At 37.7% G+C, this 27,658-nt stretch overlaps 1 protein-coding gene across 3 annotated transcripts in view; it reads right to left on the bottom strand.

The window, feature by feature from the left end:
• Positions 1 to 1,403: 1,403 nt before the first annotated feature.
• The window catches only part of CENPP (centromere protein P), a gene marked incomplete at its 3' end in the record, with an annotated part of 144,984 nt that continues 118,729 nt past the window's right edge, over positions 1,404 to 27,658 (bottom strand). For all 3 annotated transcript variants that reach the window (XM_082004648.1, XM_082004649.1, XM_082004647.1), the window contains exons 6-8: positions 3,578 to 3,657; positions 1,771 to 1,862; positions 1,404 to 1,498 (exon numbers count right to left, since the gene is read on the bottom strand). In XM_082004648.1, coding sequence (XP_081860774.1) covers positions 1,404 to 1,498; positions 1,771 to 1,862; positions 3,578 to 3,657 — 267 coding nt within the window. The remainder of the gene's footprint in view (positions 1,499 to 1,770; positions 1,863 to 3,577; positions 3,658 to 27,658) is intronic.

Below are 27,658 nucleotides of genomic sequence, written 5' to 3' on the forward strand. Positions count from 1 at the left end.
GGTTACACAAACCTACCTAAACCAGTAACATGTCAGTGGATAAAGCAGCAATGAATTTTGCCTGTCTACTGGATTCCAAACTTAGTCTGCCTTATACCTAACAAGGTATTTTATTACAGAGTTGCTGTTCATCAAAACTTAATCCCTGGCATTGCTCAGCTGTAGACCCCAATCAGTTTTTCCTGACCTGCCAGAACAGTAGGAGACTATTTCAGTGATCAAATAGTGGATTATTAAATTTATCATATTATAAACATACTGTTGCTTTAGTTCTTGATTTGTCCACCTGTTTCACCATTGCTATATAATACTTTGTCTTAACTTATAAATGGAGGGAGCAGTTGTACTGCTTGCATGGCTAGAGCAGCTAGGAACTTGTAAAGGAAGCCTCTTACCATTTCCTGAGAGTCCACAGGTGGTGGTTTTGGCCCCTTGATTCCAGGAATAACAACTGTTGCTGCCTACCCTGACGATTGTATAGGTTTGGTTTGGATGAGGTCATTTGGTTGCAGTAGCAAGTGCAGAGCAGGAGCTCTCCTGAAAGATGCTGAGGGTTCTCAAATGAGCTAATGGTCCATCTGAGGGAAGGAAGGTTACAAGACATCTGTCTAATCTGTTTTGTTTCTTCAGGGATGAATGTATGAAATGTGATGCTCTTGTAACATGTTACCTACTAGAATTTTCCCCTAGAAGTAGGAAATCAAATTGAAGTACTGCGGTGAGCAGTAGTGAACTCGTCCATCTCGACAGAAGTGTAACGGTCCTTTCCTGTTTAGTTTAATGCTGTGTCTACTTAACACATTGTGGAAAAAAGTCACTTCATACAGTTGTGCCCCTCCGCCCTTTGTTTTTTTTGTTGTTTAGCATAGTATGTCTTTGAAATCTTCAAATTGTCTACTTCCACCCTAATTTAATGAGAAAGCTATTTAACTCTTTGTTCTAGGAGTCTCTTACTGTTCTCTTGTAATTTTAAAATCACTGTACTTTTACAGAGCTGTGAAATGAAATGGATTTTTATGGACTTGATTGTGGCAGTGCATGATCTTTTAACACTTTCCAGGTATCTAGAAAATGTTAAGAAGATAAACCACTCTGGTACATTAATGATTCAGAAAGATAAATTTATAATGAAATCACTCTGTACATGTAACTATTTTATTTGGCATTTTTGTATTTAAATGGCTGTATTTATTTTCATGTCATGACAATTTATATATAACGTGCCATAATTGTACAGATAGCATGTTTTATGAGTATGGTTTCTAAATGGAAAATAACTTAATGTTTATATTCAATAAAATTATAGACTGTGTAACACAATATCTTAATTAAAACTACTTTGGAAATTGCTACCTGTTGCAAATCATGTTGTGGTACTCATTTTTCTGAGCCAACCACTTTGATCAGATTCTCGACTGCTGTCTCGATCCCGAACAGAAGCAGCATGCTTCGGAAGCGGGTGGGGCGTTTTCAATAGTTGCCATCTTTGGCTCCAAGACTGCAAGAAGGAAGGAACAGCGAACATTATTTTCAAAGAATTGCACTATTACTGAAAGTCGCTGTCAGCAAGCATTTTTGGATAAAACCAGCTACCTGCTGTCAAGACAATGACATACTTCTTTCGTAAGCCCTTTTAAATTATACATGAGGTGAAACTTAGCTGCTTGCTAAGCTGGGATTTCTTTGCCTGGTTGGCTCTGTAAGATGTATTTTCATTTTATCTAAAGCGATGTTGGCCAAAAAAGGGGTCTCTGGAGTGAATGATGTTACCTTGCTCCGGTACTTTAGTCAGAAGGTCCAAAACAGGTGTAGTTCTCCCTTCTTCATCTATGTGTATCTTCCAAACAATCATTAGTTCAAACCTGTAGCACGCACAGAGAAAAGTTAGTTGCCTCGTGTTAACGACATAACTGTCTTTAAATGAGCATGAACCTCCTTTCAAGAAACCGTAAATCTATTGACAAGGAACAGTTATTACTTCATTTCCAGGTACAGTTGGCTTCTGCAGGGGGGAAGTCTTTCTAGTCAAGTACACAGGGATTACTCCAGAGCAACATTCACAACAGATTTGCTGCTTTGTAACGTCCCATCTGCTTCACCGTGTTTTGTATTCCCTTGCATTCCTTGCTGAAGGAATTCCAGGCACAGCAGCAGGTCACTGGGAGGAGAAAGTTCCCTTCAAACAATGCTGAGAATCGTGACCGTAAAAGTCTCCTTCAAATAAGATTTGTCAGCCTTTTGCTACTTCACTGTTAAAACTCCTTTGAGGATTTGTGCACAAGCTCATTCTGGGATCTTGCAAACAAATTAATATGCAAGTAAGTGTATTTTTTCCCAACCCACTGAAATGATTTTTAGATTCTTGTCTTTCATGATGTGTAATGGAACTTGGCACCAGTCAACATGAGGAGAAGCTGCACAGTAAAGCAGCTTATTTTCTAATGGCGATGGCCTACCAACAATTCATTTCGGCAATGCAGACTTAAAGCCTTTAGCTCCACATGGCGATTTGGCACTGCAGTGCCGAGGCAAGCACTATCTATTACGGTTTATTTGCTAGTTCCACAAACAAATCTGATGGAGGGAGCTATGCTTTATTTGCAGTTGTTTCCATATAAATTAATGCATGTTGTAGCAAAGATGTAATAGGAGAAGGGAATGGTCTGATCCCTTCACAAAATAGTTACTTTTCTTGGCCCTTACAGAATTCCTGACAGTGATAATTATACTGTCTTACAGGAAACTTCAAGGATTTTATTTTTCTCAATTTAAAACCCCCAACCTGCCAGGACACGTCTAGCAGGGAGCCCAAACAAATCCAGCATGTGGGGCAGAGTAATAATAACAAATGATCACCTCTCATATCTGATTTCCTGCTAAAACAATGGAAAAATACAGCTACAGTTGCTTTCAGTAGCATGGTAACTGCAATTTTCTTTCCATTCTTTAATGGTTGGGCCCAGGGGTGGAAAACACTGCCTTATCTCACAGGGGAGGGGTGCCAGGGGCCCACCCTGTCACGTAAGATGGACATTGGCCTCAGCAGCAGTCCTCCCCCGGTCATGTAATGCAGAAAGAAAACCAAGATGGAACAAATCCAGCTGAACCCGACATGGGTTCTGATGCGTGAGAGGGAGGATGCATCCTACATTCCTAAGCTTGGAATTTTGACTCTTCATTGTAGTATGAGCTTCCAAAACCAAGACGGTAAGACTTTTTTTTCCCCTTAAAATGCAAACAAAAGGCCTGCTTAGAGCCCTTTATTTTTTTCCTCCTAGCTTTTTAAAAGAGTAGGTACACACAGTAGCAATGCGGTTGATTGACTTTCTAACAAGGCTACATGCATGTGGCCCGTGCGTACATTTTTGATTTTCTTTGGTTTTTTTCTCCTCGTGTTTTTGACGTGTGGTTTATAGCCCTAAACTGTAACGCATATAGTCTGATGTCTGGGTTTAGAGGCATTACACAGCAAAGAGTGACTTCTTAATGTTCAAGCAGACCTATTATCTGTAGATTGTCACTGTCCCTTTCACAACTCTCTATCTGGATAAAGGAAGAAACGTGGTTACTGGCTTACCCAGAAAGTTTGGGGCTCCTTAGGATTATATAATCTCCCAGCAGCCCTTCCGGAAGGGTCACAACCTTGGGGTATTTTGCCTGTGAATAAACAGGTTCAAAAGGGTATAAATTAGGTCACAAAAATCAGAGCAGACAAGGTGGTTTCTAGCTAGTGTTTTCTACTTGCAATGGATTTCAGTAGCTTGCATTTGTAATAGTTAAGGATAACAATACTAACTTTAAAATTCACAGTTTAAGTTTTGATGGTTTGGGGGGGGGATTTTCTGAGGTTTTTTAAGTATCACTCACATGATATCAAGAGGTACTTAAATTTGGTCACCTCAGAGGAAACCCCATTATCATGTGCTTATACAAAGAGGCCTTAGAGATCCTTGTGCAAGAGCTAGGAAACCTTGAAAGACTATTTTTTAACTAAGTTTTGTTAATTTGATTTAATAACCCATTATAATATGTCACCATTTCACCAAACACCCCCCAGTGATTTAAGTAACCTTACTAGTACAGAGTTTGGTACTCCTTTTGAAATGGGATCACCAAGCTCCATACAGTGCTTTGCTTTGAAAGCATAAAGGCAAACGAGATGCCAAAATAACCATTATTATCAAAATATAATGGCACAATGGAAACATGATAAAGCATATAAAACCATTGACTACTATTAAAACTTCCCCGTTACTGGGAATTAGAGCTATTTTCAGTTACTACAACATGCAAAGATTGATCATCATTCCATTACTTCGTTAGTGCCTCTAATACTTTACACTTCAGTGTGTTTTATCTTGAGTTAGTTACCTAAGACTCATAACTTTCACTATAACTATTTTAAAAGCATGTAGAAGAAAAGCAGAAGAGTAGCTAGGTATGGATTCTTTAGAAGTTACGCAGCGTGCAAGGTGATGGGTTACTCAGAGTATGAGGAGATGCATGTACATCAAAATACTGGGAAAGGCGGCAATTACTGCCTCCTGCAGGGACACGCTACTGCAAAAGAAAACAAAATCTAGACGCAGCCTGTTATCGTGAAGACTTCAACGCTGTTACTTGCTTGTACTGTCTTACATACCGGCTACAAAGCTGTGCTCCAAAAATTGTAGTTTATAAAGTGTGAAAAGTCTGTCAGCCTGAATCATTCTACAGTGCTCACGGGGCAAGTGGTGTCTCTTATGGAAAAGGAGCAGGAGAGCTCGTCTTTGAAAAGCGCTGGAGAAAATGACTTGGGTTTTATAGGATTACGTCTCATCTGGCAGACTGAAATTGCTACCAGATGTGACCTTGTCCTGGTTTAGGAATTTATGACAAACCAAAGGGGGGGTGGTGGAGAATGCCAAATGACATAAAACACATGGAATTTGCCAGTTTTAATTTCTACAAAGTATCTAGCACCGTATTTACCGTGGGGATAAAGACCACAACCTATCCTGGGAACAAAGACACGTAAAGGGCAACAAAGTGCACGGTAGTTAGAGCATGAAAACGTGGCTGATCTAAGGTCACTCACCTAGCAGAACAGTGACTTTTTTTTCAGCTTTCCTCCCTGTGGCATTACGCTCCTCTGATGACAAAATAAAACACGTTTTTCAGGCTTTCCTTCCCAATAACCCATGTCTGTCTTTGATATTCATTACGTGCCTTCGTTTGTCTGCTATCATAGCTCTCAGAGAATCTAGCGATCTCTTTAGCTCCAGGTTGCAAATACTAGAAATTTAGGATTAGCTTCTATCTGGTGAACTCAGCTCTTAGTGCCTCGTTTACAAGAGCTCCCAAGTATACCATAGCTAACCACTGAGTCATGTTTTATCTTCATCCACCCATACTGAGACCTTTGGGAATCACAAGAGAAAATAGATCAGAGGAACTAGATAAGAGTTCCAATTTTCAAAACACTGTAAAATGCACCCATTACTTGTTTGGGAGTGCCTGTGTAGCTGCCGTAATCAATGCGTTTACCCCAGCTACTGGGTGGTATTTTATGTTGTATAGAAACCGGGAGTTATCTCAAGGAAATCTCAAAGTGTATAATTTTCTGCTAAAAGCTTCCTTGTACCTGGGGGAGACTGTGTTGGTGAGTTTTGTGCAAAGGAAGCGGTTATTCTGTGCCTTTAATAAATGCCAGGGTTTTGGCAATTGGTCTGAATGCCGTGAGAATCTGATCTTGTGTGAGATGCACAGGATTTGGGATAAAATCCAGCTTCTTAGCAACGAACAATCGTATCTTAGCAATCCACAAAAAGCCAAAACACAAATACCTGCAGCTCTCTTCAGGCGTATTACACGCTAAAACTGAAGTCCTAACTGTGGCATGAAGCAGTACTTCGCCCAGACCCACGTACGGATGTACGGCTGCCCATGTCACCTACGGGAGACGCCTTAGAATGACAGCGTGGCAGAAGCAGGAAGCAAAACTACTGCACCTGGGGTTAAGCCAGCAGTGTTAAACACAGACAATTTATGGAATAAAACCCAGGAAACGCAATCTACCTTTCATATTCCACATACAAAACGTAACATCTGTAACCACAGGTAAAACGTGGGGATCTGGCACGTAAGTGAAAAAGCAGGCACACGGTATGCACAAGCTGCAATAGTCCTGACAGAACTACAATTCCAAAAACACTGTCTGGGTACCGGGTTATCGCCTCGTATTCTCTGCTGCACAGCTTTTCTAAGTTTTGCCCAGGGAAAAGAAAAGCCGAGCAACAAGCAGGGTAACAGAATGACCCGATCCACCGAAAGGTCCCTCGGGAAGTCAGTAACTCCTATGGGATCTCGTAAGCTGGACACCGGACAACTAAAGAAAGCACATAAAGTAGCGTGATACCAGATGGGAAAGATCAGCTACAACTGCGTTAAGCAAAACCTGACTTTAATCAAGAAATATCTTTCCTCAGATGACTTTTAAATGTCAGTTTATGATCAAAACCAAAAGCCCATGCTATTATTACTTCTGGACGGAAATCGTTTTTCCAGCTCCTTCAGGAGTCCAAGCAGGGAATCTTATGGGAACTTCTGTCTAAAACAGAAATAGTCTCAAATCACAAAGGGACGACCATCATGATGGAATACACAGTCTTCCCTTTCTCCCATGACAGATTTTACATGCACACACACAGAGCCATCCGAGTGAATATGCTTGTAGTATCTATTTTTAAACAAAATATATTATTCTTCAGCTGTTTAAAATTGCATTGCAATTCTCTGCATACTAAAACTCTGCTAGGGAAAATATTTTCAGTTATTCAGCTTAAGAGCCATGACTACGGAGGCAAAGCAAAATTGGCAAGGCAAAAGCTATAATAAAAGCAAATTTGCTTCTAACCCACTTACCAAGAAAATAATGCTACTCTGCTCTTAGGTGGAACAATAGTTCACACTTACTACTAACTTTGAACTTGGCATTGTGTAAGAAGGACTGTGTATAAAGCGTGCTAAGCAAGTCATGCTACTATAAGTCCCTCCATAGGTATAAGCTACTTCTAAATTTATCAGAGATTTAGGCTCTGATTCAGGGTGATGTATGTGTATGCTTTGCTCAGCTAATACCACATTATCATCCATCAAGGCCTTAAATAACAACATTAATGTAACTTCATTAATTCAAATACAAATTATGTGCAAAAATGATGAAAATCCTAGATACTATAGAATACCCAATAACGACATGACTAAATTCCAGAAGCATTAAACAATCAGAGCCTCCAGTCTGCTACCCACTGCAAAAATGTACATCAATCCCTTAAGTAGCCATCAAGTGGGAAGCCACCCCAGTGTACTGCCCTGCGCGCTCCTGATGGGATAGTCTGAACTCAAAGTAGCCATGTTCCGCCGCAGCCTCATTCTGCGGTTTCAGCAGCAGTCTGATTTTTAAGTTACAGTAGCCTAAACTCAGATAACAAGAAAAGGAATAATTTTACTATGACCATGATCAAGTCCTACAGATACTTAAAAGCAGCAATCACCAAGCTACAAAACGAAAGTAAGTGCAGCAACTACACCTTTGGAAATTAGTTTGTATTTCTACTTTTACTAAGCCTTCTACTAGCCCGGATAACTACAGGTCCATTTATGAGACCTGGTCTTACAATTTATCTGTCCTTAACGCACATTGCTAAAGTATTTGGTGCTAACTTCACCAAGAACTCTGATCCTCAATCACCAACTACATTCATCTGTCATAAACTGAACATCGCATATACATTTTCCATCCATTCTCTTTCTAGAAATGTAATGAAGCTGCTTTGATGACTTTCATTTTTAGATATGGGACAATACATTTGTTAATACATTTAAATTAACTAAACCATTTTATCCTGTAAGACAGTTGTCACCACCGTGAATATATAACAGGGATTTATACACCCCTGTATTTTTAAAGCACAGTGGCAAGCCCTAAATCAATGAAAATTTTCTCCAAGAAATTTAACTTTCCTGGTACCAACATGCACCTCAGACTTCAACAGGCAAGACAAAACGGGCTGCCAATACAATGCAGCATAGTACCTAAAAAGAATTGCATCCTATTTTTTGTTCTTTCCTTCCCCTCCACTGCTTGACTGGGCAAGAGCAGCACGGTATGAAGTGAGATGCACGCTTACAATCTGAATACAAGGATGAAAGAAAAACCTGTAATGCAGGCAGATGAAGATATGTAAGACAGCTGTGATTTTGAGAAGGTCTTTGTCTCAAAGTAGCATGTTTTAGAGACTTCTTTTGAACTGAGAATCAACAGGACAGGTCTGGAACCTTTAGAATATGCAAAGAGAAGAAGAACCCGTTGCCTGCAGGTGCTGCAAGCTTGTCACAGGCTTAAGTTGACGTTCTTTATGTGGAACTTTTTGCTGTACAGTGGCAGCTTTTGCAAATTTTTAATAGAATACTGTAAACACTACCAGTGTCATTAAATATTACGCTCAAAGCCTGAAAGGTCCAAAACTTCACTGTGGAAAGCACCGTATATCACAACACTCAGTACAAGACTTCCAGTCTGATGAACTGGAATTACTGAGTCAGAAAGAGAAACGGTCCACAAAGGGAAAATTCCTGCAGAAAGACTTTTTGGTTTTAGTGTGCTACATGTTAGATTAGATTTCACCTCAAGTTTCACTTAAAGGAGCTTTTAAAAAGTATGTAAAGAAAGAAACTTGGTAATTACAATTTAAATGTATGAGCATAATCAGCAGATCTATACTATTTGTCTGGTATCCACCAAACAGAAAGCATTCGACAAATAGGAGGAATACAAATGTTGAGTTTTTTAGAAGGAAACCCAGCGTTATGACTGCCACACTTACTTAAATGATTCCGGTGTTATAAAGACAATGTCAAGTATGGGCAAAACGAGCACCCTCCACTGCTTTTACTCTGGCCAAATAAACAAAATAACTACCCAACAACAACATAAATTATTACATTATTGTTAAATTGACTAACTTTGCCTGCCAAGATTTGTTCTTGTATATGTAAACTGATGCAAATGTAAACTGCATTTCCTCTTATTTTTCAGAAGCATCAGTTGCACAGGTAAAATACAAACTCTTAAAACAGAGAAAAAGCAATGACTATAGAAAGCAATATAACTTACTTTGAGAGAACTACTTCGAATTTACTTTCATGTGATACACCTCAGAATCCAACTGAGTATGTTTACCTTACAAGCTGACATGTTATAAATCTTTGTTTCTTCAGCAGCTTAATATGGGAAACAAAAGTCATTTGGAGCTACTGGGGTATTTGTAAGGCTTAAACATTTACATTTTTGAAGGAAGAAATGCTTTATCCCATGCCACGTATTTTTTGGTTGAAAAAGGAAGTATTCTTTATATGCCATTTCATATTCTCTTTGGTATTTTTCTGTGGAAAAAAATTCTGTATTATCTAAAAAAATCTGTATTTGGTACATAGCATATCGATTACATTGCACGCAACATTTCCACATGGACTTTTGCTTTAAGGTACGTAATGAACCAATGGGACAAAAATTAGCAGATGCAGCGAATCCTCAACCTGCTGTTTTTCCCTTGTACAGCCATTTACTGTATGTACATGTATGATTCACAGTTTTAAACTATTTTTCTAGGTTTTCTTTTAAAAAATGAATTCCACTACAGCAATAGAGGAACATTTAGAAAGCAGTTTATCCAGATTTACATCATTATTGTCTACTGATATTTGGAGCAATGCTGTGGCTATTCCCTAACTCAGAGCAATGCAGAACTGGGATCTCACTAAAGACCAATACTATTTTATTTTAGTTTCTAGAGCAAGGAAGTTTATCAGCATCCCGGTTAGGGTAGTATCTCGTAACAGCATACTTTGGGAACCAGTGTCCCACTCCTTGCATGATCTGTCTTTGTGCATCACGTGAGTTTGTGACAGACCTTCATAGTATCACAGAATCATTTAGGTTGGAAAAGACCTTTAAGATCATCGAGTCCAACTGTAAACCTAACACTGCCAAGTCCACCACTAAAGCATGTCCCTAAGTGCCACAAAATTGTGCAATTAGAGTACGAAATATAACACAGAATTGCTGAGGTAGCATTCTACAAATAATTTGAATACCTAGGTTCAAGAAAAAAGTCTCTTCTAACTTTCCTCTATACAAAAACATATAGAACATCAGAAACACTTAACGTAACACAAAATATTTCTCTCTTTCTCAAATGGTGGCTAGCACTGCAGAAAATCCACTCAATCAACTCCACCTCCTCCACTCTAGTATAATTTTACAGTAATTGCACAAGATGCAAATCTCCATTTATTGCCTCCCTCTTCTCATGCAGAGAACTATCCATACTTCAAGTGTTAAAGACTATTTAAAAACTAATAATGCTGTAGAAATTCTATTAATTTTTATACTTGGCTTTAAAGAAAAAGTACAGCTGAGTCCCGTATCTGTTGGATTAATAACACTGATGTTTTGGGGAGGGCTGTGTGTGCTTAAATAATATTTTCCTGCTGGCCATTTGGTCACAATGAGATTCAGACTTGAGTAACAGACATAGAAACATGAGGAAACCCAGCATCAACACAGCCTCACTTGACCAGATTTCTTTTTTCCCAGAAGTAAACCCAAATATCCATGCTAGGAAACAGGTGTTGCTGAAGCTTCAAGCACCAAACGAAGTTCTGTGTCCAAAACAACACGTTCTAACGGCAAGATGCTCAAGTGGGGCACACTATTAGCTTCTGCATCACCACTTCATGTGGCTTTGTGAAGACAAAGGCAGTTTGGTCTGTGCCTGATTACAACTGTGTTGTAACCTAAGGTCAATGATTCAAATAAGAGCAAAATATGGCAATCTTTTCAGGAAACGTCAATGTGTTTAGCTAAATCTCAGTGAAAGCGTAAAACTACAAACATTATTAGCATATCAGAGGTCAACTTTCATCAGATCATTATATGCTTAGGAAGATGGCAGCACACTTTTTGGATAAGCATAAATATCAACTTGAAGCAACTGGGATACATAATAAATTATAGCTATGAAAATAAGTTTTGTCTACTACTGCAGGAAAAAACTTTGACAAAAATCTGTTTTTAAACAATAAAATATGAATTATAGCATTATAAAAAAGAAACATTTTATAAACGTCTTCTTGCATGCTATGTATTTTTTTTTAACGTCTACACTGAAAACTGCCTAAAATGATTTGCAAGGACTAGAGTTATAATATCTTCAAGTATTCAAAGAATGGCACATTGAATGTTCAAAGCATAAAGGATCTCAAAAGTCACCGTGAAGCTTCTCATTTTGTGCAATTAAAGGAACTGAAACCAAGAAAAGATAATGCATTTTCCCCCTTCAACTAAATTCCATGGCATAAAAACACTGTACTTGCAAAATGGATTTATGAAACGTCACCACTCGTGTTTATTCTGAGACATAATTACATCTCCCATCCTCCCAGCTAAGTAAACATTTTACTCAAGTAAAACGGTCCTGCTGGTGATCCATGTTACGCAGATTACACAAAACTACAAGTGTGATTAGAACCAAAGAAGAAGTTGACAAAAAGAACTGGGCAACGAAGAAGTCGTTTTGTCTACGTGGCAGTCATATTACATCTTATTGCTCGGTTCCCTTCTTTTAAAACTAAAATCACAAGTGACACCACCAATGTGCATGTTTCCTTTTTAGTAGGGGAAAGTAAAGGAAAGGAGAATTTTGGGGGCAGACTTGAGGAGTAACACTATGAATGCCACCCTGGACAGGGGAAATCTTTGCAGAAAAAGTTTACCAAAATTTCCTCACAAGCTCAGGATATGCCTGGTTTCCTCCAGTAATATATGTACAGCTGGTTACTTGAACGAAAATTGCTCTGTATCCACCTAGTTTCAGACCTGTATGTTTTAGCAGACCAGCAGAATCGCTAAGATTCAATCTTACAACTACCTCTTAAGGTTAAGTCAATGCTTTACACTAGTATCTGAAACCAACTGGGAGGAAGTCTTACTCATCGCCAGCCCAAACTCCATGTAGCATTAGCAAATTGCCAATTAAGTTCCTTTGCTTTGTTCTTTTTTAATTTTTCTCTTCAGTTGATTACAGCTTCTCTTTTTTGGCCCCTACTCAATTCAATTTCCATTGCCATTTATTTTCCTTCTTTCACATTTCCGTAACATTGTTTTTCATGCTTGATTCAACCATGATTCTGCAGTACATGATTCAGTTTGGCAGTATTCACTATGTGACTATTAATTTACCATACTATTTGTATTTTCATAATTGGATCTAGGCTGTACGGCTACCAAAGAGCTAAACCAGCATTACCTATGCCCAAGGACATATTATAGTGTCTCTTATAAAGCATTTCCTTTCAGTATCATTTTGTCATATGGTAACCATATGTTTATCTGCAACTTAATTACAGCAGACTGGGAATAAATTAAATACATACTAGAGGTTTATTTTTAAAATGTGAGGAAAAATAGAATTAAATGAAAAGGAAACCTCAGAAAGAACTGGAAAGGGGTACATAATACGCATGTAGTGAACACAAAAGCTGCACATATTTTTTCTTGACTTTTTTTCTTTCTGGGGAAGAGCTGAGTCTTCTCTCCATTATTTCTCTTTAAAATTGTCGAGGCAAAAGATTCCCACTAGTTTATGAAAAATTAATTATACTCACTCCGGACCAATGTTGTGTGCACATTTACAAAGCAATGTGTCTAAAAGCAAAAGCACATGGTACTTCATTCCCTGTTTGTTTCTACAGTAAATAGGCATATTGGAAATTAGAAGACACTTCTCCAGAACAGCTGAAAAGACTTGGAGGCTCGCTCGCTCTGCCTTCAGAGACTTCGCACTTCCCCACCGGACGCCCTGCACTACCCCTAAGCTCCAAAATGATCTGCACCTATTAATGCTGCCCTCTTGGATGCAGACACTGCGAACCTGAAGATTACAGTGGGCCATGGGCAAGAGGCTAGAAAGGAGTCCAGAAACCAAGAATGCTTCTACTGCTACGAGATCAACTTCGGCACCTCACCTGGAAAACTGATTGCCTGGATGCTGCATGGCTCATGAAAGCCTGTCCTCCTCCTGGAAACGAGACTACAGGACCTACTGATCAGTGTAAGAATAGACACAAAACAAACTTGCCATCTGCTACTCGGGGACAGCACATTCCCCCTCATTTACTCCTGTATCAGATACTCTTGACTATCCACTTAAATTGAAGAATCACATCCTCTTGAGTTAGTTCTGGCTTTTTCTCTTTTCCTTTTTAAGTTTAAATAACTCCAGTTTTCTAGATTAAAGTTTTAAGGTTTATTTGTTATTTTATTTAACTTTTAAAATACACTGTCTTAATACCAAGATGGCTGCAGAGCCAGCCTCTGCACCGGTATCTGCACAGTTCCAAGTCCAGGGCACACTAACTGATCTGTTTTTTTGCCGGAGAGCATTAACATTTCACCTGGGCATTTCTTTTGGTGGAAATCCGCGGTAAACCAGTAGAGCTCAGTACTTCTCTTCTCCCGCCACAAGTTTACCGACATGCTAATTTTCATTATATTGTATTTTGAAACCCCACCCTACCTCTGCAGTTAAGTACAATTGAACACATCTTGATGATGAACTTAATACAAGGAAATCAGCAGATACGTCTAACAAAGTATCTAAAAGAGATATTAAGCAGTCAAGGACAGTACAGAGACAAAAGAATTTTGAAAGGAAAAAAGATGCCATATTACAAAACAGCATGAAGAATCGACAGTTTGGGAAGAAATAATCGTGAGCCAATTCTTCAATAATCTGAAGGATGTAGACTGCAGGAAAGGCATTTTTAGGACAGTAATTAAGCTAAGTTTGTGTTTTCTTCCATTACAACAGAAGCAAGATATTTTACAGATCTTTAAATATTTTTTTGTATAGAAGATTCTGCAAGATTCTCTCTAAGCCTTTTTAATGGCTTAGTAAAAGGGCCCAGGATTGCATAAAGCAACTTGGATTTGAAATGCCACAGAAAAATTGATTATCAACAGTGACCCAACTTGCTTTTGTACAGTTTACATTATCAAGCTTGTCCAGACAGCAGATTTTAAACATAGTATAAATAAAACCATCTGAAATTAGTTAATGGCTTGGCTCTGAAGCTGTGTGAGGTTTTTTCCAAGTAGCCTGATTAATTTAAAAAAAAAAAAAAAAATCATAGGACACAGCAAAGAACATCTAGTTCATCTAAATAAGCTCAATGTTAAGAATTTATTTTTTTAAAAGCATGATTTTAAAAAGTTTTTAGACAAGTTATTCAGCTTATGTTAGTCATTTACTGTTGTGGTTATTTCATCTTGACTGTGGATCACGTAGAAGATAAAAGTGCACAGTTAAGGACAAGAGTCAGTCAGCTATTGTTAAATCAATAAAACTCCATTAATTTCTACAATTAGAAGAACAGCTGCCCATTGGTAGAGTAGCTGGAGTTCTTTGAGCTGTGTTATCCCGATAAAGATAGTGTACCTGCCTCAGATGAGAGAAATTCCCCCTTGACTTCATTAGCCAGCGAGTCAGTTCGTGTAACGAGACAGTAATTATCATAAACACAATATAGCCAAAATATGTATTGTTGTGTGGCATCACCACTTTCATCCCTTCCCCAAGTTTTTTTTGTACTACAGACTCTGCAGAGAGTAACTCAAAGTAAGAAGGGTGGCACACAGTAGAGGACAGAATAAAATAATCTAATAAACTTGAGTTATTATTACTTACTTATTAACACTGATTGCCAATTAATAGATCAGGTCTTTGGAGTCTTGTTCAAACAAAGCTCAGAGAACTGCCTTTCTGAAAGAGTCTGAGGAGTTATTTGCTTCTATGTGGGCAAACATCTTACCTGGTAAGGACACGTATGTCCATAGACCCACCTAGAACATCTGAAATACCAGTTTTCATTTCTCACCAAGAGATACAAAATGGTTAAGAGGTCAACCTCTTGTCACTTGGAGCAAACTGTCCAACAGCAGAGAGGGTTTTGGTCAATTAGTAGCTGTCAAATCTGCTTGTACTATCACCTTGGTATCTTAAGAAAACAGTAGCTGTACTGTAATCTTTACCAGACACCAGTGACAAAGGTGCAGTCTGTGTTTGCATAAAAACAAACAAAAAACTTCTTCCATGACTTGCACTCCGGAACAAAGATATGCTCCTTTTTTAGCTCCACCTAGATTTGATATCAGTGTGTGAATGACAATGTGCACAGCATAATTCCCTACCGCACGTAGTACAATAATACTAATTTATCTAGCCACCATAAGAACCAGATTTTTCCTTAAACATATGCAGAGTAAAATGAATTCTCACATACATCAGTGCTTATTTTCACAAATAACATTGTATTATTAATAATTACTATTATTACTGAGCATCATAAAAAGGTTTAACACCTGCATTAGGTGAAAAGCGAAGCTGTCTCTAGAAACATATGCTGTAGATAGGTTAAAATCTTTGCCATGAAACATCCTCTTTTAATGGTTCTACAAAGCGTTACAATTAGGTCAGGCTGGACGGGGCTCTGAGCAAGCTGGTCTAATTGAAGATGCCCCTGCTCATTGCAGGGGGGTTGGACGAGACGACCTTAAATGGTCCCTTCCAACCCAAAGATTCTAGGATTATATGATTTAGGACAGTCTCAACAAAAATTTGCCACTTAGTACCTTTCATTTGTCTGGTTATTAACAATTATCAGTTGCCACAAATATTCAGCTTACAAGAAAATAAATATTAACATGAAATCCTAATGAGCCTGTTGCTATCAGCAACAGAAGGAGCCAGTCCAGTTGAAAAGATCCCCAAAGCTTTAAACCCACTGAATTCCTTACATGTACTGCCCAAATAGAGTTCTTTAAATCTGGCTGTCAAAAGCATGACATTTCAGTTTATCAAACACATTCTTAGCATAAACAAGAGTGACACAGGAAATATTCTTGAGAAGACCCAAGCATCTACAAGAGACTTACAGTACACAAAACCACAACAGTTTATAATTATTGTATGTGTAAGGGTGTAAAGTTGTCAATCCACTGAGAAATAATAGGCTCACAAAAATGGTCAACTATCCTCAAATTTTGCTCTACTAAATGACTTTATTAAGAAAGCAGCAAAAACGCAAATAACAAAACAGAAGAAAAAATTAAGGAACACCAAAGAATTCCAACGCTATTCATCTCTGTAGTATACCTTAGAGTAAATCTCTCAGGACAAGGATGACTGACGTAAATATTTGCCAAGTACAAAAGAATTTAGGGCAGTGATGAGAATACTTTAGTGTATCCACTAGGAGAAATCACATGCAGCTGCCAGGCAAAAACATATTCTTACGCTCCCCTTTATTTGGTTTTTAAATGCCAAAGCTGCCGTCACCAAGAATGTACTGTGATGTATGTGTATAAATATTTGTTTTATTGCTAGGTATTGCCACAGTACAAAGAAGTAATAGTATCACTAATACTAGCTGCCAGTGTAATTCATTCACTTTCAATGCAACCCCAAGGCATGCTTTTATTTTAATTTAAATGGCTGGCACCGCATTTCAAACAACTGGTGGTAAGAACAAATTTTGTTCTTGTAGAAGTCCAGTTGAAAGAAAATTAGCTAATATTACAGCTTAACTTTCTCTTTTTTTCTTCTTCAGTTTAAATGTCTTGTGATTTTAAAGCCCTAAGGAAGTAAAATAACAGAAACATTCGTGCATATAAACCTAGTGTATGTTTAAAGCTTTCCTTTTCACAGTTGTACACTAACGCAACAACAACTTTCACAGTCCTAACTCAACACCATAAAGCTGTAGAATAATGCACGTTTGCAGGGTGGATACTGGAGCACCAGCCTTTGCCAGACTGTGCTTTTACACTGTTGGATTTGAGGACGCAGAAGAAGCCTTCAAGTCCTCTAGTCCCTGTCTGCACTCATCCCAAATTCCTCCGCAAACTCTCTCCGCAGCTGCCAACTGTTTTCCACCCAAACTAATGGCAAAATGCCACCGTTTGGCCTGAGCTACTGGCGACTCCAGATGGAACGATCATGGATCTACGTTGCAGAATGACTTCAGGACTGTTGGAATTCAGCGGGCTTCGCAAAAGGACTAAGTTAGTAATGCATGGCAGATAGCAACGCATTGCATTGATTCAAAACGGCATATTCAGCAATTCCACAATTGTTTGGGTCATTAATAAAGTCAGTTTAGGAAGGTGTAACTGGTGTCAGGAGTATTTCTCCTTTTTCTACAACTAGTATTAGCAGCTGAGTGAAAGGGGCATGTCCTTCAGGCTTTGACCTGATGGCCTACACAGATAAGCTGCTAATTGCATAAGCATATGACTAATTATTAATTCTATTAATAAGTTACATGGACTAACGAGGTACTAAAAATTTCAAGTTTCCACACAAAGTAAGAGCAATATTTAAAAAGATTACATTTTATCATGCTATTTGAGTATAAGCAACGGCGCAGACATTTCCAGCATTCTAATTCAGGCAGCAATTCATGAATCTATAATTATTTGAGGTGTATTAACACTCAAACACAGGCTACATTTCCAAACCCATGCAAAGCCTCATAGCAGAACTGGAAGGTGTACCCAGGCAATCTGATTGTTAGGTAGGAAAAATCTGAGAAGAAAGGCAAGCACTAGAATGTTATTTAAAAAGTAGTTCTGGATTACTTCAATATTCGTTTTTTCCCCTGTAGAAAGACCTCTGGATGACTCTTCCAAAACACACTGCAAACTAACATTTGGGGCCTCCAGCATACACTTCATCTTTGGCTTTTTCTTTTTTTTCCCCCTCTCTGTTTTGGACTCAGCTCTTCTATTAGCATTTACTTGCAGCTGCCCCTGCCAGTGCAAAAGTAGCACTGTCTAGACTACATACATATTTATTCCTCTCAAAAATAATCCAAGTATCACTTGCTCTACAGCTCTTAGAACTCCAGAATCACATTTCTCATTTGTAACGTATTCTGTTGCCCTATGAATTCAGAATTATTGTCTCTCTAACAATGCAATCCTTATTAATCCATAGGATCTTTCCTGCTAATTTCCACGAAACAAAAATGTCGTGACATTCAATTACCAAAGTACTCGCTGTGAACGTACCTTATAAAATCTCCCAGCTCGCTGAAACAAAATCAGCAAATGCTTCTGACACAATCAGTTTACTCTGCCTTGTACAACACACATTGTGTAATACAAGTAAAGGCCATGAAATATAGAAAAAGTAGTGAATAAAGAATTAGATATCAATGCTTTCTCCAAAATATAGTATAAAAATCACACACACAAATAGTTGTTCTGCTTCTCAACTGCTTTAATAACTAGGGTAGTCTGTAGGGGGGGAAAAAAGCCTGTTCCAATGAGCCAGTCACACAGTTAAAATATTGTATCTTTTAATTTATTTTCACCACTACTGTTAGTCACGCTACTTTTCTTTAAGCTAGTGGTAAAAATTCAGTAATGGATGCAATTACATCTTCTGTTATGTAGATATACTTTGATGACAACAATTACCATTTCTTCCTATTTGTCTGTCTTGATTATTGAAAATTTAAGTTCATGCATGTTTGCAGAACAAAACAAATGCTACCCTTATTAGAATACTTTGTAGAGCTGTACTGCTGGGAACCAGCTTAGGATGCATTATCATCTAGAATATACTGGGGCATGATAATAGATGGATGCATTAAATTAGTGTTAAAAGCACCAGTTCTTTGATGCAGGTGAATACTTACTCCATTTATTAGTTGTTTTTCATCCCATAAGAACAAAGTACAGATGTTAATGACAATCATTTCATTTTACAGCCCACAAGATAGACAGACAGAAAAATCATTTTATTATTTAATGTAATTTCCTAAGAAAAACAGGTTTTGTCTTGCCTGAGAGTTGCTGCTCTAACTACTACACAGAGGTAGCTCTGCTCCGTCTCCCTCTCACTGAAATAGGAATTAAAAAGAACCAAAATAACAAAACAAACTTTTCAAAATCTTAGATGCTTTAAAATTATTTTTAAAATACTAAATACTTATCTTAGGTTAACAGTACTTTGTAGGACACAGTGGCTGAAGAAATTTACACTTTGCAGTGTAACTGAAAAAAAAAGAAAATAAAAATTAAGCAGCCTGCAAGTCCAACTCCTCCTAAACTCTCTGAAGGTGTGGTTAAAAAAACTTAAAATTTTAAATTATGACATTATTCAAAGAGCTGCTAAGCTGATGACTCTTGGGCTAAAATACGGTTTGCTTTAATCAAAGCTTTTTAATACTTGTTAATTAAAAAAATAACATACTCCATTGCAAGTTGCTGGCTTGTTTTCTGGCACAGCTTTGATGTAGCTTTAGTGAACTGAATCTTTTTAAAATTCACTTATAAAAGGAAAAAGGGCAATTAAAGCACTTCAGACACGTAAGCAGTTAAAAGAACACAAGTTACCTTGCAACCTATGTGCTTGTAAATGGATTATGAATAAAGCGGTCCAAAATGTTTTAAAGTACAAAATGAGCAGCTAATAAAGAGGAAATACACAAATTAATCACAGTCAGAGCCGCTGCAAACATTTTTGAGTATACTGAAAATGCCACTGAAATAATAAACAAATGTTATACAAACAAACATTATGCATACAAACATTATGTCACATTCTACATCCCAGTATTTTTTTACTTGGCAAGTAAGAAACTAGAGCATTATTCCACACAGCTTTCATTGTAACTTGTGCTGGAGCACGACATTTATCAGTGCGTCACTTCACCGGCTCATTTCTGATCATCCATTCTTTCCACCCCCTTCATCCGGGTTTATGGATGCTCAACCACAAGATTAAATAGCTACTCTCTCAAAGCGGCTCTGTGTTAAAATTGTCGGATCAAAACCAGCTGATAAAACACTGCCTCAGTAACTGGCTTGTTTTTTTTCCTCAAAATGTTTGCCTTTATAGCAATAGGTCTGATATATATGAATTAGACTTAGTGGAGCGATAGTGATGCCACAACGGCACATTCCTTGGTGGCCTGCCTACCTGAGTAGCTCGGACGGGCTGAAACTGCCTGTGCTGTCATGTCACTGTTGATACAGCCAGTTAAAGCTGATATGGACATGTCAACACACTCTGCAACGACATGTCTGCAAGTTATGCATAGCCCGACTCCGTAAACTCAACCTGGTATCGTTTAAGCGAAGCCCATACAACAGAAGTATTCTCATAAGAAACTATAAAATCATTTTTTCTTTCATTGAAATATCCCAAAGTACTGATGAAAAGTAAGAATGCCACACACTCGCTACATCTACATCTTCTTTTTTAAAAAAACCCAACAAGCTGCCAAAACGCAAACCCAATCTGAAAATACACTTGCCAGGTTAAAATACATATAAAAAAAGGGGTGCCAGAAAGATCACTAATTTCACTGAAAAAAACCCAACATACAATTTCAGAGCATTACTCTCAACTGTTCTCTTAAAATTATTGTACACATTTTGACACTCCACACTTTCAGCTAAAATAAAGGGCTCTTCACATATAGAATATCCATTAACTGGTTCCTTCCACGCTCATTAGTTTTACTCTGCGGTAATTGCATTAATATAATCAAAATTATTTATAATTTAAACCTGTAGGTGATGGAGTAAAATCATGCTTCATCCCAGTAAATAATGTAAATAATGTAACATTGTTCCACATGTGGTACATCATAATCAGGCAATCACTATTCTTTGAGACAAGTTATGTGCAAAAACTCTCTTACTCCCATATTCATGCCATATGGATACCCACAGCATATTAAAATTACAAGTAATAAAATAATGAAGCAGGATAACTTCACTTCAAATTGGTCTGCTATGTGTGGAATATGTTTCTGTGATTTTCAGAAGTCTTTAGTGAGGAAAACACCAGTTAAGTTAAATTCCTCATACACAGAGAAAAATTGTATCAACAAAAGTATTCTACTTGAAGCAAAACTTCAAGTAAACCAACCTCAAAGACTTTTATAAAATTTAACAGTTTTTGAAAAAGCAAAAAGTACTTATCCATCGCAGTAACATAGATTGGAACTAACTAGTTACACAGGTTGTGGCTAAGTAGAATATGTACAAAAACCCCCTCTAAAAAGCTCCTGAGCAAGTCATGTCTCAGTGTGTAAGTTTAGTATATAGCGTCCCCGTGTCAACTGGGACCTTTAAGTGTTCTCCAAATGCAAACCACTACAGGTCATCCAATCCTCCAAGGTCTGAGAGGAAGCTGGACTAGAGGCACAGTTTTGTACAGAGTACAGAACATTCCAGAAAAGAAGTGAGGATAAATACAATAAAACTGCTGGGTCATTAAATGCTATTTAAGAGCATATAGGACAATTCAAACCAAATTCCCTTCAACTTCACTGGGAGGCGGGATCTTATTTCTTGTTTGGGGTAAAAAGAAGTACCTTGTTTCAGTCAGTTTCTGGCAGAAGTGAGAGTTACCTCTCAGGTTATTTCTGTATGGAGAAGTTGTCTTAAAGTATGGTTTCCTAAAAAAAAAAAAAAAGTATGCCGGGATAGCTGAAGCTATTCCCATCCAACCTGCTCTCCTCCCTTTCCTCTCCACCAGCTAGCTACTGCCCCTTCAACTCTGCCAGCAGAACTGCTTGGGTGGCTGTGCTGCGTGTCAGAGCAGAAAGCAAAACGTATTAAAAACCAGCATTAGTTGTCTCCATATGACTAATAGCACGGCCACAAAACCAGTAGCAGGATAACAATCTGGAGACAGCACACCCCAGCACTCAGACAGGAATGCATAATACTGCCACTGAAGGTTTCATCTCCGCACATGGCCATTTCATTTAAACAGCTGCTGTAGAGTGAGCAAGCAGGATGAAAGAATAGCTTAAGTGCTTCTCAAAACACTTGAGCATTGCAACTGGCTAATGACAAATACTCTTAGGTCAAAAATCTGCTCAACATCCATACGGAACTGCTCTCCAAGCGATAGTGCCAAAAGACAAAATACCTTTTTGAAGGAAGGAGCTCTGGGTAAGAACAGTGACAGATACCTCTATGAAAGTTAGGCTTGTCTGAGCCACCATCCAGACACGGTGAGTTTTTGGATACGACAATTAACAGAAAACTTTTGATGTTCCTGCTACTGCAATTAAACAATATTTCAGTTCCAAAGTGGTTGATTTTTAGCCAGATTGCCATTATTCCAAAAGACGTAACTGTTGGTTTTGAAACAAAAAGCCCAATGCTGTGCAAGCATTTAGACACAGGATTGTGCAAGACCTAAACTAGGTTTGGAAACGCAGTAGACAGGACTAGTTGACACAACAGTAGTTATCAATTACGAGGGAACCCCTTCACGCCGTCTCACCAGTCCCCTCCTCAGCTGCAAGCTTCTCCTCATTATCCTCTATCATGAAAAGAAAACTCAGTGTTTCAGAAATAACCCTACTTGTTTTTCAGTCATTTGACGAGTCCTCCAATTAACAGGAAAGGGAATGCAAAGGATTTACTGTGAAGAACAGGTAGAAATTACAATAAAAAGGTAAACTGGCAAAGTCTTTCTGAGCTCTGGAAAAAACCCAAACCCTAGTGTTCTCCTTCAGCAAGATGTGTTTATATACACCACAGTCATCCAGATTAACATATCCTGTTGAAACAGATTTTTGTTGTTGTTGTTTTTAGCATTTCCCTCATCAAGATGACACAGGGGGAATTGTGCTGGTGTTTCAGGAACTATGCAACTCCCATTTTGCACAAGTTTGGCCACAAATGCTGGTCAGATCATGAAGCAAACAAAAATAATCACTTCATCAGGTCTTTTCAGCTTGTACTCAACTCTGAATTTTATGCACTGTGGAAATATAAATCTCTAGGATTGTCATAAACATAAAAATACCAACATGGTATTAAAAATTAAATTTAAAAATCAGCTATGTGTACGTACACCCACATACATATATATCCCTGCCATTTTCCCCCTACAAATTCTCACTGGTAGTGCACTGCAGAATTGCTGTACAAATAATTTTTGCCATTGTCCACTAATTCACCCAAACAAACTATTTCATGCCACTGTTTGTAATGGGGAAAACATGAATCAACAGGCCAAGACAACTAATTTTTAGATTTAAAAGGAAACCGCAAGCAAACTTTGTTATTTTCCTCAAAGTGTCTTCTTGTACCAGCTGCCAACAAATCCTTCTTTTTGACTCAAAAGCTTCAAAATATTTGTGTCCTCGGATTACATCTCCTTCCTGAGACAGTCTCTCAGTGGAGAGGCATCCTGTTACTAATTTCTACTTAATATTAAAACCAATGCGAAAACATCTCAGGGAACAGACAAAAGTGATATAAGAAGCAAGCCACAGGAACCCAACAATGTCTACCAGATGAAATCTCAAACCAACATTTTAATCTGTAAGATGAAGTATTAATTTTCTTATTTCACTTCTGATACAATTTACAACAGCAACAGTATACAACAGCAGTTTTTTTATAAACTGCATTACTTTTTAGAGAAGTATACCATGTTCTATATGGACACTTTGTTTTGCCATTTTGCCTACAAATTGAAAATGCAACCAAGGACAACCAAATAAATGGAAAGCAAATCACTGCTTTGAAAAGGGCAAACAAATAGGGAAAGACCATTAGAATAATTATATATTCTTATTTTTAATGAATTCTAAACAATCTATTTTCAGTATTTACACACAGTGTCATACTAATTTTCTATATTTATAATAAAAACTTTTTCTATATGTTCATTTTAGTCCACTCTTTATTTAAATGGTTTAAGAGAAACACTGTCTCTTTGGTCTGGGTATGATGTGCATGCCTTTTGAAGAAAATGGAGCTGTATATAAGAAGCCATGGCAGGACACGAATAAAAGCCTATAGGAGGCTTACGTCCATCTCCTAGAACCTGAACAGCTGTTTAAGTAGCTATGACCTTCAAAATCCTCTTTTGAACCATTCTTCATCGTTTACAGGAGAAAATGATCTTAATGAAATTAAAAACAGAGAAAATCTTTTAGGGGCTACTTCTGAGCAACAAAAACTGAGAAGAAAACTTTAAATTTATCAGAATGATACTAGTCATGTGATGGGGCTTCCCCAGAATGGAAAAGCTTACAGTGTCTGAAAATATTAGAACAATGTCTTTGACATAGATTTATATTCCCATAATTAAATGGGTACTTAGCAAAATTAGGATCCAAGACTACAAACTTACAGGCGTGCAAAAATATTTGTATAAATAGCCTTCAGTTTATATAAAGTTTGAGTACAGCAGAAATTAGAGATAATATCATGTGAACTATGACACGGACAAAAAAAATTAAGTTACTCTATTATATTTATGCTGCAAAATATGATTATCTTAGAAAAAAGTTACAAACCTCAAAATTATTGATGAGTAACAATACTCAATACTGGCACACGAGAAAAACCAAACCCCAAACCAAGCTCATTGTGCTATTTTAGACACACAGAAGACATGCTCAGTTGCTAAGATGAATATTTTGGAAAAATACAAGTCAGCAAACAGCTGAAATATCACTGCCCAAATACAGGGAAGCGTCAACATCTGAACCTGAAAAAAGAAGTGATACTATTTGAAAGGAAAGACAGAAGGACAGTGAAAACCTTACACATTTACTTAAAACGGCCAGGGTCTTAAAGTCGTATTTGTTCAAACTAGGTGGACAACTTGCTTTGGAACACCAAAGAGAACAGGGTCTAGACAAGGAAATAATAAACATTCTACTCAATTTCTTCACTGATGCCCATACTTACTGGCAGTAGGTGAAACATCACCCTCAAGTTTCAGGTAGCTGCTGCAGGAAGGGTTTACAAATTTCTTCCATCTGTCTGTTCATTGGCATTTTAGATATAAAGTGAGGAAAACATATCTCAAACTGAAAATGGTGCTGTGGGATTGAATGGAAACATAACCAAGAGGCATTAAGTTGTGGCAATAAGAAGTCTCTTGAGAAAGTTAATACTAATAAATATTAGTATTTTATACATTCCATTCACTTCAGTGAAGAACGGGAATTGGGATGCAGTTACAGTTGAAAAGCAAGCTTTTTTATGTAAATAGATCCTAGCTACATACATCTCATATTGCAAATTTAGGTTTATTCCTACCTAAAGAAGTAGTCAATACTTTTTTGCAATGTGTTGTTAAATTTTTTTAATATGTGAGGAAAATCTGTTTTTAATCTCTCTTTAGGTTTCCCAGCAACATTTTTTCCTTCTCCTGTGATTCTTTCCTTAAGGATATTGGTGACCGCTGATTACAAAAAGGAATGCAGTAACTGCTATAGGTTTTAGAAATGCAGTGTGCTGCCAATCCCAAATTCCCCATCTCATGTTTTGTGCTGACTTTAACAGTTACAAATTTATTTTTTTCCAACTATAAACTTGTGTGTTATATATTAAAAAACCCCCCACATCAGCAATTTCAAATTTTAGGATTCTATTGTTGTCTCTGATCGAAACCAGCCAGCAACTACAAAGATTCATCATGACAACTAAGAGTAAAGCAGTTTAAAAAAGTCATTACATTATTTAATTGAAAGGTTAAAAAAATGCTGCTGTAATTCTCAGTATTTTCTCTTTCCTTGCAAATTCCTGAACAAAACAGAAATGTCTTTAAATTCCTGAATGGGGATGTGTTTTTTGACTCAGAAATAATACTTTCATCGGTGTTTTAGGAATAAATTAAATAACGGATCCAACTTCAACATAGTCCTTCTCTAAGTAACATATTAAAACAGGCGGCATAAGGAAATGTGAGATAATGTGAGAGAAATCTATTAAAAATAAGGATGACTGTGGAAGACTTCAAGCTACATAATGTACGCTTTTCTTGGTACCAGGTGAGACACGGTAACAAGTGATAGTGTACAGAGGGGTTTTTTTCCCCTCCCAGATAAGAAAATTGATAAACTGCTAAGGAATGCACACATGGGCTACTGCTCACCTGTGGCACCGCAGGAAGATACCGTGAAGGATTTCAGGACAGTAGAGATAACAAAAGGAGAGTTCTATATATGCAGGTGGCCCCCCCTGACCTGTTGTGCTACTAATCAGACTGCGACATGAAAAGGCAGAATATTGCAGAATTAAAAAGGGGCTAGGGGTAATATCAAGTTTTCCCTTGATGCTCAAGGGAAAAGTGACAGGACAACCATAGTATAATTACTAAATAAAGGTAGAAAGTCTGCAAAACTGTGTCAATAAAACCTTGGCAGGCTATATATTTTGAAGTGACAGAGAAAAGAACTTGTTGAGGGGGAAAGGGGAGGGAAAGGGAATAAAAGAATATAAGGTAAAGCAAATAACGTGACCAGGGCTGTTCAGGGGCACCCTAGGACATAGCCCTGTACCTGATCATAAAGCCTGGAGAAGAAGAGTAAAGCTTTGTGTTCCGATCACATTTGTGTCTCACTGCTTTCTGCGGTCAGAAGGACATGGGGTGCTCCCTCTGGCACTGATGAAGAACTACCAGAATGGATGGACTGGATATCCTAAAATCCTAACACTATATAAAAGTGGAGGGCCTAGAGATGAAACATGGCATGAGTATCATTCTAGATTCAAGTGCCTAACAGTGCCATAATAATGCTTTCAGTTTTGTTTTCTAATCTTCTCCTAATAATTACTAATGTCGTATATGCTGCTTTGGCTGGTACTGAGCATTGAGCTGACTATTTTCATTTGCAAGCCCTTGTTTAAAGACCAAGGTGGAAGACAATAATATCAAGACAGTCATGTCACCTTTGGATGTGCCTCACCTAAGGTTTAGCCAGTGACAGTAGGGAGAAGATGCATGCCCTGCAAGATAAAACCTCCCTGGGTCTATTGCAGTTATCTATAATAACTGGCACATTCATTATGATTTGAAGAAGGATGCTCAGGAGCTGAAGATATGACTAAGAGGTGACTAAAGGATGCCTTCAGTAAAGGTGCTGCAATCTGGAAGACAAGAAAAGATTGCCTGTAAAAAGAAACACAAAGCAGCAAAGTGTCCTAACAAAATAAGGTGATTAAGAAGAACTGAAACAGAGACAGACATGCTACCTGTAGCATGACATAGTGAGCAAGGAAGGATAGGTCATGCTCTGTGGAGATACGGTAAGAAAAAAACTTCACTTTCATCCAGTAATGGATATGCATAGCCATACAGAAGATGTGGACTTTCCAACACTTGTATATGATATTTCTCACAATTTATAATTGCAGAAAGCAGAACATTTCACAGCTTGATGTCTTGCAAGGAACATCATGTTGTTCCTTTAAAACCATTCAACAAGATATCATCAACACGTAAAGTAAGATACACATAAATCATTACCTAAATACAGCCATATGCAAAACACTCAGATAGTTCTGAAATAAGTTTAAAATTAAAAAAAAAAAAAAAAAAAAGGAGACATGTTACAGATAATAGTATTTTTTTATGTTTTGGGGGAAGATATCCAGACAACTTTTTTTGAGGGGTGGGGGGGGGGTGGGGGTGAGGTGGGGAGGGCAGAATGTAAAGAAAATTGAAAATCTTTAAATGTACTCCACATGCTCAAGTGCTCAGAATCTGTAACA

Source organism: Phaethon aethereus, assembly GCF_964289735.1.
Source record: "Phaethon aethereus genome assembly, chromosome: 11".
NCBI classification, from domain to species: domain Eukaryota; kingdom Metazoa; phylum Chordata; class Aves; order Phaethontiformes; family Phaethontidae; genus Phaethon; species Phaethon aethereus.